This window comes from Phyllostomus hastatus, unplaced genomic scaffold, assembly GCF_019186645.2.
Source record: "Phyllostomus hastatus isolate PE091 unplaced genomic scaffold, TTU_PhHast_1.1 phas_contig_148, whole genome shotgun sequence".
NCBI lineage: Eukaryota > Metazoa > Chordata > Mammalia > Chiroptera > Phyllostomidae > Phyllostomus > Phyllostomus hastatus.
Genome location: NW_025333607.1, coordinates 6394179 through 6413688, shown reverse-complemented (window position 1 = coordinate 6413688; position 19510 = coordinate 6394179). Strand labels below are relative to the sequence as shown.

Genomic DNA, 19510 nt, shown 5'->3' with positions numbered 1-19510 from the left:
TACAGTCTTCACCAAGAGTAGGACGTGATTTTCCTTTAATTTGATCTCCCAGCCAGGGCCCCTCCCACCCACATCTGACTCCGCCCACACACATCTGACTCCGCCTGCAAGGCGGGGCACAGAATCCCTGCTGCACAGCCCTCCCCTTTAGTCCCCCGCCCCACCCGCTCCTAAGTCACAGCACATTGACTTCCCAGAGGAAAACTTGCCTAAAACAAGCCAGACTACAGGCACACAGTCTCCGAAGTATTTCTCTGTCCAGAGCACTGAGAGAAACATGCAGAGATTCATGAACTTGAGTGTATGAATTGGAACAATACATACAGCCACCCGGCCTGCGGCCATTAGTAGGAGGCTGTAGGCATGATGTGCCTATTAAATAATGGAAACTGAAAAGTGCGCTTGAAAAGTAAACCTTTCACCGAGATCAAAGAGATCGTTTTCTTGGAAAGAACTTGGCCGGGAGCGCAGGAGTTAAACGTAACATGTGAGGATGTTACAAGGCCAAGGCCAAGGCCAAGTCTTCCTTGTACATTCACCAGGGTGGGGGGATGCTTTTCACGGTCAGGGAGGAAGAAAGAGGATTTGGTTCCCCAGTCTGTCTGTCTGTCTGCCTGTCTGCGTGTGTCTCTCCCTCCCCCGCCACCTCACATCCTAACTATCTGGACACTGCCCACAGCCTTGTTGGTGGCGTAGACAGGGCAAATACAAACCGCCTGGTGCCCCGTTTCCTCGCTCCACAAACCCAGAAATTGTAACGGTGTCTTTGCAGAACAGTGGAAGTGGCGCAGAGATTGATGACTCGTTCGTGTCTCCAAGACCTTCTGGAGTACAGCAGCGGGCCAGGCCCGGGCTCGATGGAGGAGAAAGGGGGACAAGTGCCACGGAACCAGGAGGCGGAGGGACCGACACCGGGAATGTGGGACAGAGCGGCAACGGGGCCGCAGACAAAGACGCACAGAGTGGGACGAGGAGCCTGTTCCTGCCTGAGAGTCGAGGTCGTCACGGACAGCCAGTGTGAGATCGCCCTGACAGGAAAGGGGGCTGGGTCCTCGGTGGCACTGCAGAGCTGGCGGCTTGGAAGGTGCTGATCCAGACACGCTGCTGGGAATTCAGGCGTTTACAAGAAAAGGAGTTTGGAAAGAGAGCACCTGAGGGGGCAGGGCCTTTAGGGGGCCTGGTGTTAGGACACGGAAGAAGAAATTAGAGGGGGAGGAGGGGAGCGAGAGATGACAAGGCTTTGCTGGGGTGGAAAAGAGAGACATCTGAATCCTGTCCCTTTGAATCTAAAGTCTGTGTTTCCCACCACGACTCCCAGAAGGAGCTGCAGCCCCTCCACCAGGAACCCCGGCGGAGGGCTGAGGACCCAGCCCACGGAATGGCGGCGAGCCAGGGGCTCAGCACACAGCCGAGTGGCCATGGGCCGGGGCCCAGGGCTGCCGTCAGCCCCTCCCCCCCCAGCCCTGCCAGGGTGACAGCAGACACCGCCCGCCCCGCACACTCCCTCTAAGGCCCCCGAGGACCTCCCCGAGTCAGGTGGCTCCAGGCACCAAGACACTAACGACGTGTCTCTTCAGCATCTGTGTGTAAGATGTTCTTCGCGGAGGGAGACGAGACAATCCCCCGCAAATCCAATGGTGTCCATGTGGTGAGGAAAAAGCTCTTCTGCTCCTTTCCTCGGAAGCTTGGCTGGTCCTCCTCACTCCCCAGGACGTGGCCGGGCCAGGTGGGGCTGACAGCAAGGCCAGGGTCAACGACACTGGGGGCGTTGGTGGCACGGAGCTCAGGAGCTGGCACCTCACTGGAATAGCTCTTCTTGCTCACCCTGTCCCAGGAAAATATTGCCTCTGTTCTCCCTGAGAGCCAGGTTCCGGCTGGCGAAGCATTCGCTGGCAGGCCCTTCAGCGGAAAAGTAAAAATCCCCACCTCTCCTGCCAAAAGGATGCTCAAACTGGCAGAATGTTCAAACCTGCTTCCACACTTGCAGGGGCGGGAAGGGGAGAGAGGCAGGGGAGGAGAGGGGCTGTGAGGGCAGAATGGACACCAAAGACAAGCCATCAACAACAGCAGGGCGCACGGTGGGTCCGGGAGGCCAGCCCGCAGCCGGCCCGGGGTGCTCAGGGCCCGTCAGGCCTGGATTTCCAGAAACAGGCTGTGGTGAGGCCCGTGAGTGGGAACTTTTCTCCCAAAAAGCCCAAGGAAATCACACCTCAGATCATTTGCTTCTAGAGATCCAAGTCTTTCTTTTTCTGCCTCCACATTCTGGTGGCTGCCCAGGCGCTGAGCTTGGCAAGGGCTCTCCCCACGGAGGGGATGGAGGTGTGGGGTGGGGGGCCTGAGAAGCATCACACCCTCGGAGGCTGCTGGTTCCCCTCGCCCGCTTTGTGCACTGACCACCCCCCCCCCCGGGCGCCAAACTGCCCCGTTTACGGGCTTCTGCTCTGTTCTAAAGACAACAGGGAAAAAGTGTTTTGTAGAGAAAACTGACACCCTGACTTCCGTGTGTCTGGAAGCTAGAGTGACTTCAGGGGCTGTGAGAGGCCACAGGTAGCATTTTCCTCCTCTGGCAAGGGGCCCTGGGTCCTCCTCCCCGCATCTGCTGCCAAAGCCGCACCAGCTCAGATCCGGAAAACGGGAGGGCGGGGGTGGACGCTGGGGCCTGCTGTCTGCCCCAGAAGATGCCCCAGGAGACACACCAGAGCCAGGAGACGAGGAACAGCAGGAGCCAGTCCTAACAGGAGCATCTGTGTCCAATTACCCGGGAAGAACTCAGCACTCTGGAGATGCGCACTCGGGGAAGAAATACAAGTGTGATTCAACCGACCCGCAGGCCCCAGCTTCCCCTCAGAGCCACAGCCTCCCGGGCCCCTCAGAGCCACTCTGTTACCTGGGTCCCCTCAGAGTCATACTGCCCAAGGGCTGGATTTTGACAACCCCCCGTCAGTGTGGGAAGCCTGCAGACAGGACTGAGAGTATAGAATCCCCACTGTAGTTCGAGGTGAGTGAAGGTGCATGCCTGAAGCAATTGGAAAATATTCCAATGTGACGTTGCTGAGTACCTGAAATTGCTTCCTCAACGGTCTCCCTCTGACTCAGCCCCATCCCTGGAGCTGCTGGAACGTTCTGTGCCTGAACACTCTCCTGCTGAAAGCAGAGTCAGATTGAGACGCTGCACAGACCGGAGTGACGCCCCTGGGTGTCATGAACTCGGCACATCGCTACGCCCCCCAGCCCCGTGGATCCAGGGAAGACTGAAGGCAGCTGGCGCAACCTGGCTCATCTCTTCTCTGTGTTGTATTTGAGGTGCACTTCTTACAGACTCCTTATAGTAGGGGCCTCTTTTAAATCCAGCCTGACAATGTCTGCTTTCTCATCGGAGCATCTAGGACACTTGCATTTAACATAACTAGCAAGATGGTCGTGCGTGACCCCACCATCCTGCTCTTTGTTTTGTATTTGTCCCGTTTTTTCTGTTTTCCTCTCTTCCCACTTTCTTGCTGATTGTTAGCATTCCATCCTATTTCCACCATTAGCTTATTACTCATACATCTTTGCTTTAATTTTTTAGTGGTTACTATACCGTTCACAGTTGGTGTGTTTGACTCATCACAGTCTGCCCTTCAATATCATGTCACTTCATGGGTAACACAGGAGCCTGACAGGAGAACTCGTCCATTTCTCCCTCCCGTCTTTTCAGGGGTCGTGCATTTTATTTCTACACGTGACAGAGGCCACACACAGCGTTATTGTTTCTTGCTTTAAACAAGTATCTTTCTACATGTTTTTAAAGCTGAAGAAATGGCATTTATATTTACTCCCATAGTTACCATTTCCTGCACTCTTCCCTCCTTTCTGCAGAGGCAAGCTTCCGTCTGGTATCATTTCCCTTTTGCCTGAAGAACTTTGTTTAATATTTCTTGTAATGCAGGTCAACTGACGCAGGTCAACTGAGGACACATCTTCTCAGCTTTTGTGTATGTATACAAAGCTTTTATTTTGCCTTTGGTTTTTAAGGGGTTTTTTTGTAGTTGTTGGATATCAAACTCGAGGTTGATAGTTCCATTTTTTCCAGCACTTTAGAGATGTCATTCCATTTGCTTCAAGCTTGCATATTTTCAGAGGAGAAGTCTGCAGTCATGCGGTCATTCTCTCCACCCCCTACCCACTGTGCTTCCTAACATGTTCTTTTTAACTCGGGCTGTTTTTATAGATTTTCTGTTCAGCCACTTGTAGCATTGTGTGTGTGCGTGTGTGTGTGTGTGAGTGAGTTCATCCTACTGGAAATTCATTGAACTTCCAGAATATGTGCATTTACTGTTGTTATCAAATTTGGGGAAATTTGGCCATTATTTCTTCAAATACTTGTTTCATCAGCCTCCCTCTCTTCTCCTTCTGGGACTTTGATTACTCACACATTGAATCACTTTGTGTTTTCCCACATGACACTGAGGCCCTGTTCATCCCCCCCCCGCCCCCGCGCCCATATTTTTGCTTCATTCTGAACAGATTCTACTGCTGTCTTCACATTTACTTATTTCCGAAGTATATCATCTAATTTTAATACACTCCAGTGGAATTCTCATTTTGGACATTGTTTCATCTTTGAAAGTTCCACTTCTCTCATTGAAACATTTTACTTTACATCTTTGGGCTGATGGATCATGTGAATCAGAGCTGTTCTGAAATCTGATTTCCATCATCTCTCTCATTTCGTGGCTGGTCTCCTGATTGACTTTTCTCCTCTTTGTGAGTCACATTTCCCTGCTTGTCCATGTGTCCAGTAATTTTGATCAGCTGCTGAACATCATGAATTTTAAGTTTCTTGCTGGTTTTCTAATATTTGTATAAAGAATGCAGGACATATGGCAGGCAGCTAAGTTCTTTGCAAATTGGTTTGATTCTTCTCTGTCTTCTTTTAAAGTTCTTTAAGAACAGACCTAAAGTACTCATTATTTTAAGGCTAACTGAGCCCCACCCACTTCCAGTGCATGGTCCCCCAGCATCTCTGATGGGAACCCCACGTGTTCGACGTGATCTGCGCTCCACCTGGGGGGATCTGAACGAACCCTGGCCTTGTTTGAACTCTGGGACTTGTCAATCTGACAGCTCCCTGCTTCCTGCCCTCTCCTTGGAGACGGTTCCTGCCCAGCCCATTAGGGTTTCACCTGACACTTGCAACAGTTTGGTCTTTGGCCAAAGAGAACCTCTCTGCAGACTTCTGGAACGCTTCCTCTCTGGAGCTCTGCCCTTTCAATTCTAGCCCCCGAGGCCTTCCCAACTCCAGATGCATTCTCCTCACCTCAGCGAGACTGCCAGGCTCCATTGGGACTTCCCGGCCCCCTGCACTGCAGTCCGGAAACTGCCTCCAGCAGACAGCAAGGAGAATTCTGCACACACTTCTGGGGCTCCTCCTCTGCGTGCGTCCCTCCTACACACCCCAGCTACCCTTTCCTCCCAGACTCACTCTCCTCAGCTCAGCCACACTCCCTGCGACACGGTCTGGAAAGTGCCCATGTCAGAAAGTCAGGACAGTCTTACGGCACGTACTGTCCTGCATTTCCTATACAAGGTGTAGCAAAAACACGTTTACAGCTGTTTGTGTGGAAAATAATACAGTAACTAGTAAACAATACAAGGATAAACTGTTCCCCACACTCACAACTGTAAACCTGGCTTTGGCCCCTCCCTGCATTTTCCCCAATGTTGTGGTCGTTTATAACGAGAGGGTAAGTCCACTCCCAGTCACTCTGCCAGGGCCAGAGCCAGCGATCTTGTTCACTTTTAACAACGTTTAACTATACATTTGTTTGCACGGACCTATGTTCAGTCTGCCTCCTCCCCTACAGTGTAAGCCCTTGAGGGTAACATCTATGTGTGTTACACACTCCCGAGCCCCCGGGCCCGGCACCAGGCTGCAACACAGTGAGAACTCAGAAGGAAAATAGGGTGCTGTGGTCCCAAGGCCACACGCTGGCATGAATCGCTGGGCAGAGACCAGCCGAGGGGGTGGTGGGCCGAGGGGGAGCACCTGGCACTGAGCACATGGCCACGGCCCACGTGTTGCCAGGGTTACGTGTGGATCTCATCTCCAGTCTGCACTGTCCCTGTGACACATGCTTTCCACTTGGGCTTGGACACTTTCACACACACACACACACACACACACATGCCAAAGACTGGCAGTAAATGCTTCGAAATCCCGGTATTGGGTTAAAGCAGTAGACGGCGTTTCCCACACTCTCTGTGATACGGTTAGAAAACTTCAGGTCACTCTGAAAGACCTTCACATACGTGAAAGACCTTCACATACGTGAAAGACCTTCACATACGGTACGGTACGTGAGTCTGTCGCGTGGCAGACTCTCGGGTGGGGCGAACTTCGGTTTGCTGTGGAAAAGGCACTGGCCCGCGGAGGAAATCGTCCCCTCTGCCCCACCCCGAACAGCTGGTGTGACTTCATCTACGCAGATCACAGCCAGGGATGAGCCTCAGAAGGTCTGAGCCATGCTGGCCACCGGCCGCCTCCAGCCCGCACGCCAGAGAAATCAACGAGCCCCCAGTCCGATGCGAGAGATCAGCAGCAGACGCAGGTTACGAGGAATACCGGCTTTCCTTGCCAGCAGGCAGGCGCCCTCCGGCACATCACCGTGGGTCCATCCAGATCTGTTCTTTCCTGCCTCCCTTATTCCCGCCTCGGCCACCTCTGCGGGGGCCAGCAGCATTCCACTGTCGAGTCTGCCTCGTGTTACGTGCATGTTTTCAATTTATGCAGATGGCGCATTGTTCTGTATTCCATTTTGTTTGCTGCCTTTCTTCACTAATACCTTCGTTCAGACCCGCCCACGCTGCCACGTGGACACCTCCTATGCTGCTTTTGGGTGCCACCGAATGACCCCTGGTGACGGCATTCCCCTTCATCCAACAACCTGCCCCTGACAGGCGTATCCACCTGCCCCCAGTTCTCCCCAACAGCACTGCAGTGAACAGCCGTGCGCACACCCCCGTAAGTGCCCGTGTAAGACTTCCTTTCAGACTTGCGGCAAAACACCGCCACGTTACTCTCGACACGGTGCCTGCACAGCTCCTCTGTCCCGGGGTTTCTGAAGCCCAACACTACGGACCTCTGGGACCAGACCCTCTGCTGTGGGGCCTGCACCGGGCACTGAAGGACGTTTGGCAGCGTGCCTGGCCTCCACCCACCAGACGCCGACAGCGGGCTCTCCCCACCCTTGGCGGCGTTGACACGAATGACTACCAAGTGTCCCGGGTGGGGGCAAAATTGCCCGGGTTGAGAACCACCATCCTAGCCCAATAGCTGGCATTACCCAATGCTCTCCCTTTTTCTCTCCGACAACCAGTTCTTGGAGCGCCTTTTCACATGCTTTACAGTTCCTAAGGGTTTTGTCTACGGTTCACTCTCTGTCGCGGGTGCTGGACTCCTGGTGCTTTGCAGGGGTGCCCTCTGGATCCCCGATGCTTGTCCTTTACCACCAAGGACGTTGCGAATGTGCTCTCCCATCCTTCCAGCTCACTAGCTCTATCCATGCCCACTCCACTGACAAAAACCTTTCACGTTCACGCACAAGATGCAGTAGGCTGCTTTGTGGTCTGCACTGTTGAACTTTTGTGGAAGAAGCCCTTCCTTGCCCTTGGTCACGAGATAGGCCCCCCTATTAGCTTTACACCGTCACCTTCTTTCATTGGGTCTGGACTCCCTGTGGAGCCCCCTAGTGCACGGTGTTGGGTATTTCTGTCTCCATGCAGTGAACCCTGCCGCCTGTGGTGCCACTTGATTGTAAACCAAGCTCCCACGTGTGGGGCGTGCACCCGGGCTCTCCGTCCGCTCTGATGGGACCGTCCACCCCTGCAGCAATGCCCACAGATACGCTTCCGCAGCTTCATGATGTGCTTCCACAACCAAGAGTCAGACCCCTCATCCTTTGGTGAGCGATTAGTCTGCAGGTTCACGTGAATTCGTCAAATTTCTCAGAAGAGCCCACTGCGATTTTTGTTGAGGTTGCACGGACTTTATAAAATGATCTGGGGGAAATGACATTTCTAGAATATTGTTACCCAGCCCGGGATCATCGCATCTTCTTCTAGTCCATTTCATTTTTGTAGTTTTCTTTAAAGAAGTCCTCACATACTTGTCAGACACTTTGTATCTCTGGCTGCCATTAGGAGTTGGTACCTTTTGATTCATGTTTCCAGTTGGAACTGCTGCCTGTCCTTGATTTTTAAGTCGATCTTGTATCAGAACCGCCTGAGTTTGGGGAGATCAGCACCACTGACTTCCCTTCTGGGGGCCCCCATCTTCATATCAACCCACCTGGAAGGCTGTTGAGTTCGTTAGCAGACTGCAGGTAAGCACAGAACCAGACCGACCCCGTGGCCAGAAGAGCCCTACAAATACCCCACCCCACAGCAGAGCGCCCTCCTGCCCCGATTCCCCGTCTTCCCTCCTGGCTGCAACGTGCAAACAGGCCTAGGCATATTTTGTCTGTATGTGGATGGCTGCTCCTTGCAAAGAAAACACTTTTTTTAAAAAAAAGATGTATTAGGACCACGTGCTGAGCTACCGTAAAACTTGCCAAACCTACAGGCTCAGGAGCCATTGCGCCTCCTCTCACCACGGGCAGATGTGCTAATGCAGGGCATGCGGGCCCACCCGCCTGCCCACGGTCGCTGCACAGCACAAGTCAGCATGTACAGTCACCTGCTCACCCAGAAATCCCTGCTCCCAAGAGGGCAAGGCCCTACTGGCCACCTGAGTCACCACTTTCCTGACGGGTATCCGTTCTAGAAATGCATTCGCTTGCACAACAGTGAAACAGATCGACTGGCCAGCCCTGATGTCGCTGCTTCAGAGGAAGACCAGCTCAGCCAGGTCAGTGTGAAGGCTCGCTGGGAGACAGCACCTGCCCTGCCTACTCGGTCACTTGCTGTGATAAGCATGTCACCCACAGGTGTACTGGAGTCCTCCAGGACACAGCCCACCGAGTCTGCTGGGGGCCTGTGCACCTCGACACTGATTCCCACCGACTTTTGGGGAGCCCGGGTCAGGACTGCGCGAGGGGGGGCCTCCTGAAGCGGTTTCGCTCTGGTTTAACTAGTAAAAATCTGTTTCTTCTCCTCTCTGTTCATCCCCGCCCAGCAGAGGCCCAAACAGACACGTCTAGAATATTTTAAACGGCTTTATTAAAGGTTATTAATATAAAATACAACCAAGTTACAAGTAGCCAGTAGGAATCTTCATTTCTGAAAACGTGTATCAAAGAAAGAGAGGCGCCAAGAAAGGGAGGCCCCCCCCCAGACATCCACGTGGGGGCTGCAACCCCCGTTGTTCCCAACGAGGGCAGCCCTCCCAGGCCAGGGGGACGGTGGGGGGTAGGGGGCAGACCCCCAGGGGAAAGAACTGAGACTAGTTTCTGACCTCTTGGGAGAGATTTTGCAAAATACAATCACCCAAAGCAAGACACTGACTCCTCGAGGTGAGTCCCAGGTGCAGGGGGTGGAGGGGGGGCAGGAATCCAAAAACATAGAGGCTGCAGCTGAAAAGTATTTTTAAAATAATAAATGGAAACTCCTGATACATGGTGGGGGGGAAGGTGGTGGACATAAGAGCTTACTTTTTCCTTATTTGGATGCACTGAACATAGATTCCCAAGAGGATGGGAAAGGAACCATCTTTGTGTATAGGTTGCCATGGTTACAAGGAGCCCCGCCCCCTCCCCGCCAGGTCAGGCAGGATGCAGACCAGAAGCCGGCATCCTCCCAGCCTTCACTTCTCTCTCCCACGTTTCTGTACTTCTGAAAGCAGATCAAAACAACTGGACTTCAGGACTCCCTCCAGGATTTGTGGGCTCGATGGGAAAGTGGGAAGGAAATTAGAATGGTCTCCCAGAAGAACAGACGGATCCCGTTGGCCTAATCGTCCCAGGACACAGATCTTCCCTGCTCTCAACGCCAAGGAACACAAACACACCTGCACATCTCCTTGTGGGGAAGGGACCCTGCTCGCAGGCCTGGGTTCGAAGACAGCTCACCGCCCCTGCAGAGGCAGGGGTAAGCCAGGCTCCGGCCTCTGCAGCCGGCCCGAGGGGCCGGCCCCCTGCTGGGCTGCCCCAGATGGGGTTTCCAGGCTCCCTTCCCTCACCACCACTCTAGAAACCTGTTTTCCCTTTTCGAGTTCAACCCTACTTAATTGGTACAGGAAAGAAAACCCCTGCGTTGGCCATAATAGAGTCACCAGAGGAGGAAGGTCAACTCCAGTGCCCCAAGGAGCCAAATGAGGTTTCGGAACATTAAGCAATTGGCAGGAACCAAACCACACATTGGCTAAGCCACAGCTTTGGCAGAAACTTTCCTGGAAAAAATAAGAACGTTGCCATGTGCTTCACCTTGGAGCCAGATAAAATACTCTGGAAATCATTTCAGATCTGTCCTATGAAACAAAGAGGCGTTTTTTTAAAAAGGTGCACGTTGATATTGAGACCAGGCGCACGCTGGCAGGACTCACTGGGATTAAGGCGTTGGGTGAGGAGAACACAGTGAGAGGTGCCGTGCAGACCACCCTTGGGTGTGTCCTGCAGGTTCCCGCAGCTCAGGGGTCAGGGGCTGCCCCCACCGGAGCAGTAGTGGGCAGGAAGTCCGACTCTGGGAGATGCCGTTGCTATGACCACAAAGGCCTCCAGGAGGCGCTGCTGGGCCCATGCAGAAGCCGGACTCTTCCACTTCCGCTGGCAGTCCAGGTTGGGGGAGGGGCCACGGTGACACAGCTGGACCAGTCCTCGGGAAGAAGGCGCCCCTGCCAGGCCCACGCCGGGAGGTCTAACACAACTAGTCCGAGGAGCCCTGTCCGCCAGCGACACCTGCCATCAGCCCTTCCTCCTGCAGGTGCCCAGGACAGGGGACACCCACAGGCCACAGGAGCAGCAAAGAACTTCTAAAAGTGGTAGCCCTACAACTGCTAAATCTAGATACAAAATAATGCAAAGTTAATACAAAACTCTGAAACATGCAACTCTTAAACAAGGGTAGTTTGGATAAGGACCAGGGCCGCTTAAAGACGCCCTCTGCCTCGTGCCCAGTCCGCCTCCGGCAAACGACACAGGGCGGAGGGCGGCACGCGATTCGAGAACCGGCTTCAGCAAGGGAAGCCCCGGACAGCTGGGAGCACGGGGTGGGGTGGGGTGGGGTGGGGTGCGTGGGGAGCAAGCCTTTCCGCGGTCACAGCCAGCACGCTGGTGTCACCGCTGCTGAGCACGTCACTGACAATCACCCATCCAAGGCGACCCCACACATTCAAAAACAGGGAGGGGATAAAGGAGGAGGGGGTGGAAATCACTTCTACAATTTTGGTGACATGGTGGAGAAAACCCTCTCTCCAAGGAGGGGGGAACTGGGTGCAGCTGGAACGGAAGATTTATCTGCAAAGATCGACTGAGCTCCAACAGTCTTAAAAAATCCCAAATGTAAAACTTGTTATCAAATCATTGAAAATAGCATGTTATCTCTGGTCTTACCAAAAAGGGGAAACTGTGGGAATCTGGACAAGGCAATATTTACCAGTTTCCAAAAGATTAAGAAATTTGCGTACAGAAACCAGAAAATGACCCAGGAAATGCTGCACTCGGTGTCCTCCGCCACACCACTCTGGAAAACATTTGGGGGGGGTCTTGGTTTTTGGTGGAGGTTTTTTTTTTTTTTTGGTTTAACACCTTTTACCAGTTGTCCAGAAAATCAAACCCCGTCTTCAAGATGGCACTGCTTGAGCTGACCTGCCGGAGAGAAAAGAACACCAAAGTAAGGCATGAGGGTTTTTTTTTTAGTTTGGCGTGATCTAAAAACAGCATCTCATTTAAAATGACCCAAATGAAACAGACCGCCTCTGTCTCAGAAGCGCCCTGACCTGAGTTTAACTCGGAGCCTGGGACCAAAAAAATCAAATAAGATTCAATGCCAGCTACTGTCCCCAGGCACGTCCGTGAGCAGCTTCTGGACCTGCCTGCAGAGAAAGGGAGAAAAGCGCATCTTTTCTCTTCCTGGAAGACAGGCATGTTTACATGTAGTCACCGTGGAGTAAGAGGACACGGTGCACACGTAGTCTTTCTAATGGAACACACAGGACTTGCCAGGTTGAGGGAATAAAAAAATACGGGGAGAGGATGTACAGCTTCTTCCAGGTTATGTGGAAGGTTCTGGAGTGTTTTCCCTAAGCCAGGAGCAAGTTTTCAGGTCAAGCATCCACCACGTGACTGACATGGGTAAGTTCAAATGATCTCAAGCTGCTGCAACATTCAGACACGTCCCAATACAGGCTCCCGCCAGCCCTGTGACTAAGGTGTCCCGTTCTCCCCGTCCAGCGCAGCAGATGTCCCCGGGGGGCCAGCAGCCTTCCTGGGCAAGGACACCTTGACAACCCACCCTCCATGCCGCTGGAAAACGCAGAGTGCGTCCATGGTAGCCACGGGCCACGCCACTTCTCTGGTGGCCTGGCTCCAGCCCAGCCCTGCTGTATCCACGCAGGAGAGTAAGCGAGCCCAAGTGGAAAACACTAAGGAGTTCGATCAAGTTTTCCTTTTTCGGGTCGCCTAGCCATTTCTCCAACATGGGAGCCTCTCACTCTGGGCTTTGCGCTCAGAGAGCTGTCCTTCCAGAGGACTTCGGGCGCCTGACTCCCCCACCCCCCGAACATGGTCCTGTGCCTCTTACAATGGAGACTCCCCGCTATGCTAGGCAAGCGCTTCCTCTGGAGGAAGAGCCGACCGCAGAGGGTCAGAGAAAGATGCCCAGTCAGGGAGGGAGGCAAGCAGAGCTCCTCTGAGAAGGAGCCCAGGGCAAGAAGATTAGAGACACAGAGAGGGGAGATGGGCAGGAAAGGGAGGGGCCCAAAGCCCTGGCTGAGACCCCGGGTAAACCCGAAGGAGCATAAACCCAAACCCATCAGCTGGAGGGTGGACCCGCAGCCGATGGAAGGTGGGCGGGGCGCCCACCACTGCATTTGGGAAACACCCAGAGGAGGACCAGCGCCCAGCCACGAAGCACCCACCCGTGAACACTGGGCAAGGGACCTGAAGAGACGTTTCTCCAGAGAAGACACACGAACGGTCAGTAAGCTGCAGGAAAAGACACTCCACACCACTAGTCCTCAGAGGCACGCCAGCCAGACCCACAGTGAGACACCTGGCACCAGGGTGGCTGCTATCCAAAAGGGGAAAACCCACAAGCGTTGGTGAGGAGGACGAGGAGGATCCCGGGCCTCTCGCTCGCAGGAAGGTAAAATGGTGCGACCACCGTGGAATTAATCACCACAGGACCCGGCAACTCCTCCTCTGGGATACAGCCCGCAGGACTGAAGCAGGACCCCAAACAGCTACTTGCACACCCACGTTCACAGCAATGTGATTCACAGCGGCCAAGAGGTGGGAACACCCACGTCCCTCCCGAGGAAGGGGCCGCCCGCCTACCTGTACAGGTGCGGGTTCTGGGAACAGCTCGTCCTCCACGTCGTCCCTGTCCCCCGGGCCGGCCATGGGGGAGGGCTGCCTGCCCAGGGGCGCGGAGGGGGCCGCCTCCTCCAGCGCGCCGGCGCCGGCCTGCACGGGCTGTGGCCCCTCGCGCTCGACGGCGGCACCGGGAAGGGCGCGCGGCTCCGGACGCAGGTGGCTGGGCCTCTCCGCCTTGGCCTCCCTGTCCTTCGGGGCAGGGTCCTGCCTGTGACAGGCCGGCAGGACCTTTTCACCTTTCTCCATGGACTTGATCTGGCTGGGCGTCAGCGACTGGAACTCGGCCTCGGGCCCCTCCCCGCGGGACCGCTCCGCGTTGATCTTCCAGAAGGACGCTTCCTCCTCCTTCCGGGTGGGGCCCAGGGCGTCCAGGCTGGAGGACTTGCTGCCCTGGGGCGGCCGGAGGGCCTGCGAGCCCTGAGCGGCTTTGGACGGCGGCCTGGGCTCGCTGGCGGGGCCGCCGCTCGGCTCCTGGATGGATAAGGCGGAGATGCTGAACTCCATCTGACTCTGCGCCGGGCACGGGGAGGAGAGAACGGAGAACAACCTTTGGAACCCACCAGAACAGGTGCACCTGCTCACACAGCCCGCCCCCGCCACCAGCAGCAGCGTTAGCCCCTTGCGGTCCATGTTCTGGAACCTTCTGGCTCTGAGGCCAAGGCCTCACCGCAGTCCATGCTACAAACAGCTCAGAGGCTCCCAACTCCTGCTGCCTATTAGGGCCTCTCTGCCGGGCAAGCAGAGCACCGACCGGCCTCCTTCGGAACGATTCCAGGGCCTTCCGGAGGAGCTGCTGGTGGGCGACTGCCCTCCCTGGGAGGGCGACAGGGTCAAAACCCAGCCCCGGCCCCGGCCCCTTCCCTCCGGGACCTGCATCAGTGAGCAGGAGTTACCCACAGAGCCAGGCCCTGCCTTCCTGGTCCAAAGCAAGAGAGTCCAGGGCAGGCCTGAGCGCGCTGCAGAGACCCGGCCTCCCCCTCCACGGCCCTCACACCTGCTCTGAGCCGAGTGGTGCCCCTCAGAGTCACACACTGAAGCCCTAACGCCCACAGTGAGGGTGTTAGGAGGCGGGGCCTGTGGGAGGGGATCAGGCTAGGATATCAGGAGAGCAGGTCCCGCGATGGGGCTCGCACCCTTGTAAGAAACAACTGGAGAGATGTCTCTCCCCCGCAGGAGGGCGCAGCAAGAAGGCAGCTGCCGCCTGCGAACCCAGAAGAGGGCCCTCACCAGGACCCAACCGCCCCAGCACCCTCAGCTCAGCCCTCCAGAACGGCTGGAAATGTGGGCCTGCGGTTCAGGCCGCCTTGTCTGTGGCATTTGTCTCAGCAGCCCGAGCGGCCCAGGGTGGCACGTCACTCCATGGGTCTCCTCCCGAGACGGTCCCCCCAGCATGGCTCTGCTGGGCTCACCCTGCTGCTGGTCCTGTCGGCCAGGATGCCACCTCCCACTTGAGATGGTGGACCCTGGAGGGCTGGCAGGGCCTGGCGCAGGGCACCCGGCACCCAGCACGGCCACACCCCACATGGGAGAGCCCCAGGGATGCTTTCTGCAACCCGACGCTGCTCGATCTCTACAAATGATAGTGCCGGGCTGGTCCGACCAGCAAATGGTTACGTGGAAACCTGAACCCTCTCTGGATCCGAACCCGCAGAGGGCGCCGTCTCGTCTCCCAGGCTCTGCAGGACGAGCGACCGGCCAGCCGTCTCGGCCCCCCTACAATCAGTCCTGACAATGCCTCTCTTCCTCGCCACTTCGGCTCCCCCGTCTGCATATTTTCAGATAAAAGTAATCCCACCACAATACAGAAACTTTGCAAACTAGAGAAAAGAAGAAGAAAATCACTGATCACCCTTAATCATTATTCTCCCACAATCACTATTCCTTTCTGGATTTTTGTGTGATCTCTCCCATGGACGTATCTTACGAGGCTGCTGTGCTATTATTATGCCTATAATGTGGGGCATCATTTTCTCACTTAGCGAAAGCGTCGTCCACGGTGCCACATGGTCTTCATAATTCTAATGGGCGCAAGATGTTTCATGGAGTAACTGTCCCCCCACCCACTTAGACCCTTCCTTACTCCCGGACAATCCTCTGCTTCTAATCTGTTGCTGTGATGAAGGTCGCCACGAACGTCTTCACGCACAGAGCTCCGCCCCATTGGGAGTGCATCTCTTCAGACTTCCAGAAGTAAAACATCGACATACAAAGGGGTTTTTTAGAGGGTTCCAGATGCATACGAGCTACCTTATCTGTCTCCCAGGACCTGCCCCCTTTCCTGACACCAGCAGCTCCTACCGGAGCAGCAGCCCCAGCCACCACTCCCTTGTCACGGCTGAGTGTGATCATTTAAAACTGTGTTAGCAGCCCTGGCTGGTGTAGCTCAGTGGATTGAGCGTGGGCTGCGAACCAAAGTGTCGCAGGTTCGATTCCCAGTCAGGGTACATGCCTGGGTTTCAGGCCATGACCCCCAGCAACCGCACATTGATGTTTCTTTCTCCCTCTCTAAAAAAATAAATTAATAAAATTTTTTTAAAAACCCAAGAAACAAAAACTGTGTTAGCTTATATACGAACCATGGTCCTTTATTACTTTAATGCCCATTCCTTCATTAAAAGGTTGACACAGGTCTTTTCTGTTCTACAAGCAGCCCTCTCCCCATCAGGCATGGACATGTTTAAGAAAAGGATGAAAACCTTGCTTTTACTGTGGGAACTGCAGGCCCTGAGCCTGGAAGCCACCCACCCTCTCAGTCTGAGTCTTCCAAAAGCCCGTGTTCTGACGGCCAGAGGCCCAGGCCCAGAGGAGAGGACGAGGCCACAACAAACTCAAGATCGAGTCACAAGCACAGGCTGCCGTAAAGCTCAGGATCGCAAGAAATAAGACACCGGAGCTCTTGCCCAGCCAGGTGCTGAGGTTCATCAGGCGTCGGTTACCGGAAGCGTCCCATGCAGGGGGTGCCCTTTGTTGGTGGTGGTTTTCGTTTTCTGAATTTTCTTTCTGCCGATGAGAGTCGGGAGGTTTGCAGCAAGCCCATGAGGAGGCCTGCAGCTGCGGCTTCGACCCAGATCAGGCCCGTCCGCAGCGTGAAGCCGTGCGGGGCACCGTGGCCCCGTGGCACCGGTCACAAGCCAGGGACCAGCAGGAAATGCTGCCCACGGGCCCGGCAAAGAGCCCCGTACCCAGCAGCATTTCTGCACAACTGTGTCAAGGCCCTGACTTGATCGTTAAAGGTCTGTTTCTGAGTGAACCGCGTGCCCTCGGCATGCTTCCAAATCCCACAACAGAATGGATGCTGTTGAGCAGAGATGACGGTTTCTTTAAATAAGCAAATTAAAAATAGCTCGGAAGTGGGGACCAAGAAGACTCCAGAACAGAGCTGACTTTGATCTGGAAATTGTAGTGTCAGACGGCTCTCAGAAGGGAGCACTCTGTGGAGCCCCGGGCTTTTTTAGGATCAGCCATTTCTCCGGTGGGGGTGGGGGTGGGGGTGGGAGCGGAGCGCTGCCTCGGGGCCTCTGGAAAGCTGGGCCGGACCTTTGCCTACAGGGCAGGCAGCCACGGGCCGAGCCAGGGACACTGGGGAGAGAGGGCGGTCCCAGTGCTTCCGAGACTGCTCCGGGCATGTCGAAAGGGCACTGGGGCAGCACCAGGCTGGATGTGACGTTCTCCAGCAGAAGGACCGAGGCCATTCCCGTGGCTCTGGGACAAGCAGAGGGCACGTCACAACTCCTCGAGGGAGGGCGTCACCCGGCTGGAAGAGAGGGCTCTGCTGACAGAACCAGCCACCTGGCTTGGAGGTGTTAGAGCCAAGATGAGGGAAGCAAGAACTTACAGAAGAAAACCACCCCAGCATATCTGGTTCTCAGTCGTCCCCCTGGGCACATGCTGTTTTGTGTTTCTCAAATAAGACTATAATCTCCTGGCCCTGGCTGGTGTGGCGCAGTGGAGTGAGCGCTGGCCTGTGAACCAGAAGGTCCAGATTCCCGGTCAGGGCACATGCCTCGGTTGTGGGCCGGGTCCCCAGTTAGGGGCGTGCAAGAGGCAACCAGTCAATATACTGCTCACACATTGATGTTTCCCTCCCTTTTTCTCCCTCCCTTCTCATCTAAAAGGGAAAATAAATAAAAAAGACTACAATCTCCTTTGAAAGTCTCTTCCCCATTGTTCGCCCAGGATGAAAACGGTTTGTTCCTTGTGTTTGAAGTGCACACCCTTGGGAAGGGGCCGGGAGGAGCGGGGAGAAGGGGCAGAGCGTCTGTTTTCCTGTGTCGACCCCGGACTCCCGGGCCCTGGACTCCGGCACGAGGGGACCGGACGGGACCAGACCAGGCTGGGCCTGGGGGAGCCGCCCGTCCACCTGCCCCGGGAGGGCGGCCCGGGGATTCCAGTCTGTAAAGGTGCCTCTGCACAGCAACAGGACAAAGCAAACAGTCCCAAACTCGTCTGCAGCCCCGTGCAGTCACACCCGCGGGTCATAAGGAAGGGGCACCTTTCCCCTGGAGGCCTTTGCCATTTCATTTTCTAAAAACTGATCTGAGAGAGAGCGAGAGCTACGTGCAGTGTTTATGCTGATCCTTGCACGTGTGCCCACCGGGGACTGCGGCTGCAACCCTGGTTGGTGTGTTGGGATGATGCTCGGACCCACCGAGCCGCCTGGCCAGGTCGGCCTTCGCAGTTTCAAAGGAGGCTTGACTGCTTCTCACCTGGGTGGTTCAGTCCCACCAGGGCTCTCCTCTCTGGTGGCCACTCACTCGCCCTTCTGTCCCAGACCAGGGCGTAGCCTGGACGGCCTCTGCCAGCGACAGTTGCTCCCTGGAGATGTCCCCAGCTCCTCCTGGGGGCCCAGAGCCCTAGCCCAGATGCTTCCAGACGGCACTCGCTTGCCCGTCCCCTTCCTCCCCTCCAACGTGCCCCTCCGCAGTGATGGCAGACCCACCGCCAGCTACTCGACCCTGAACGTGGGCCTTTTTCTTTAGGGAGAAGGGAGTAACATCCACCTCTGCCTCACTGGACTAGTGTGAGATCCCATGAGCGGGTGCCCCTGGCGGTTTCAGAACAGGGCCCGCTCGTAGGAAGTGCTTGGCAAACGCACGTGACTTTGCTCTCCTGGCTCCTCATGGTCTGAGGTCAGTGAAAGTCCACCTCCACGACCCCCAGCTATGAGGACTCCTCGCGCACCTCCTCCGGCCACCAGGGCAGGGCACGTGGTGACCGGTGCCCATGGCTGGGACAGGCGGGCAGTGTCCGTGCCCACATGGCTAGCTGGGTCCAGCGCTACCCTGGAGTCCCGCCTCTCTGGGTGCCCGGGGTGGGGGGCCATGGAGTCTGAGCTGGGAAGGTCCCCACAGGTACTGTGGTCCAGCCACTGTCCTGCCCGGGCTCCCCCAGAGCCTGTGGGTCTGGGACCGACAGGCACTGTGACCTCCTCACCTCCCACCATGGCTTTGGAGGTCACGCCATGCCGCAGGTTCTGAGAGACAGGGCCGTTCTGACACAGGGACGGGTCATCGAACAGGACAGGGTCAACCCTGCCTCAAGGAGGTGGCCGGCTGGTGGAGAAAGAGCTCTTGGGAGAGGCAGCAATGCCAGCCTGTCCCAGAGCGCAGAGCCACACTGAGCGGGGGGCCAGCAGGACACTGCGTGCGAACTCTGATGGGGGGACAGACTGTCGCCTCCCACGTGGGGATGGGCAGGGGTCGGGTGCGGGTTTCAGGCGGCTTGAGAGCCTTGAGACGGGCGAGGAGCAGCGAACAGCGAGCCCACTCCCCTGCCGCCCTCCCGCCCACCCGGCCGCCACGTCCCCAGCACCAGCTGGAAAGCCTGGGGAGGGTGTGCCGGGGAGTTGGTCCAGCCACCCCGGGACTGGGCGTCGGTCACCCTGTGTGGGGAATGGGGGCTCAGCTGGCCACGTCCGTTCTAAAAACAGCAAGACCACAGCTGAGCCCCGAGTCTATTTTTATGCCCCGCTCACTGGAGAGGAATGTGTAAAATCTCAGTGA

The 19510-nt window shown here is 55.9% G+C and overlaps 1 protein-coding gene across 1 annotated transcript in view; it reads right to left on the bottom strand.

Annotated features, from left to right (window-relative positions):
- Positions 1-9179: 9179 nt before the first annotated feature.
- The window catches only part of CUNH1orf198 (chromosome unknown C1orf198 homolog), a 29571-nt gene continuing 19240 nt past the window's right edge, over positions 9180-19510 (bottom strand). Inside the window, exons 3-4 of the mRNA XM_045817365.1 lie at positions 13470-14018; positions 9180-11780 (exon numbers count right to left, since the gene is read on the bottom strand). Coding sequence (XP_045673321.1) covers positions 11724-11780; positions 13470-14018 — 606 coding nt within the window. The 3' untranslated portion in view covers positions 9180-11723. The remainder of the gene's footprint in view (positions 11781-13469; positions 14019-19510) is intronic.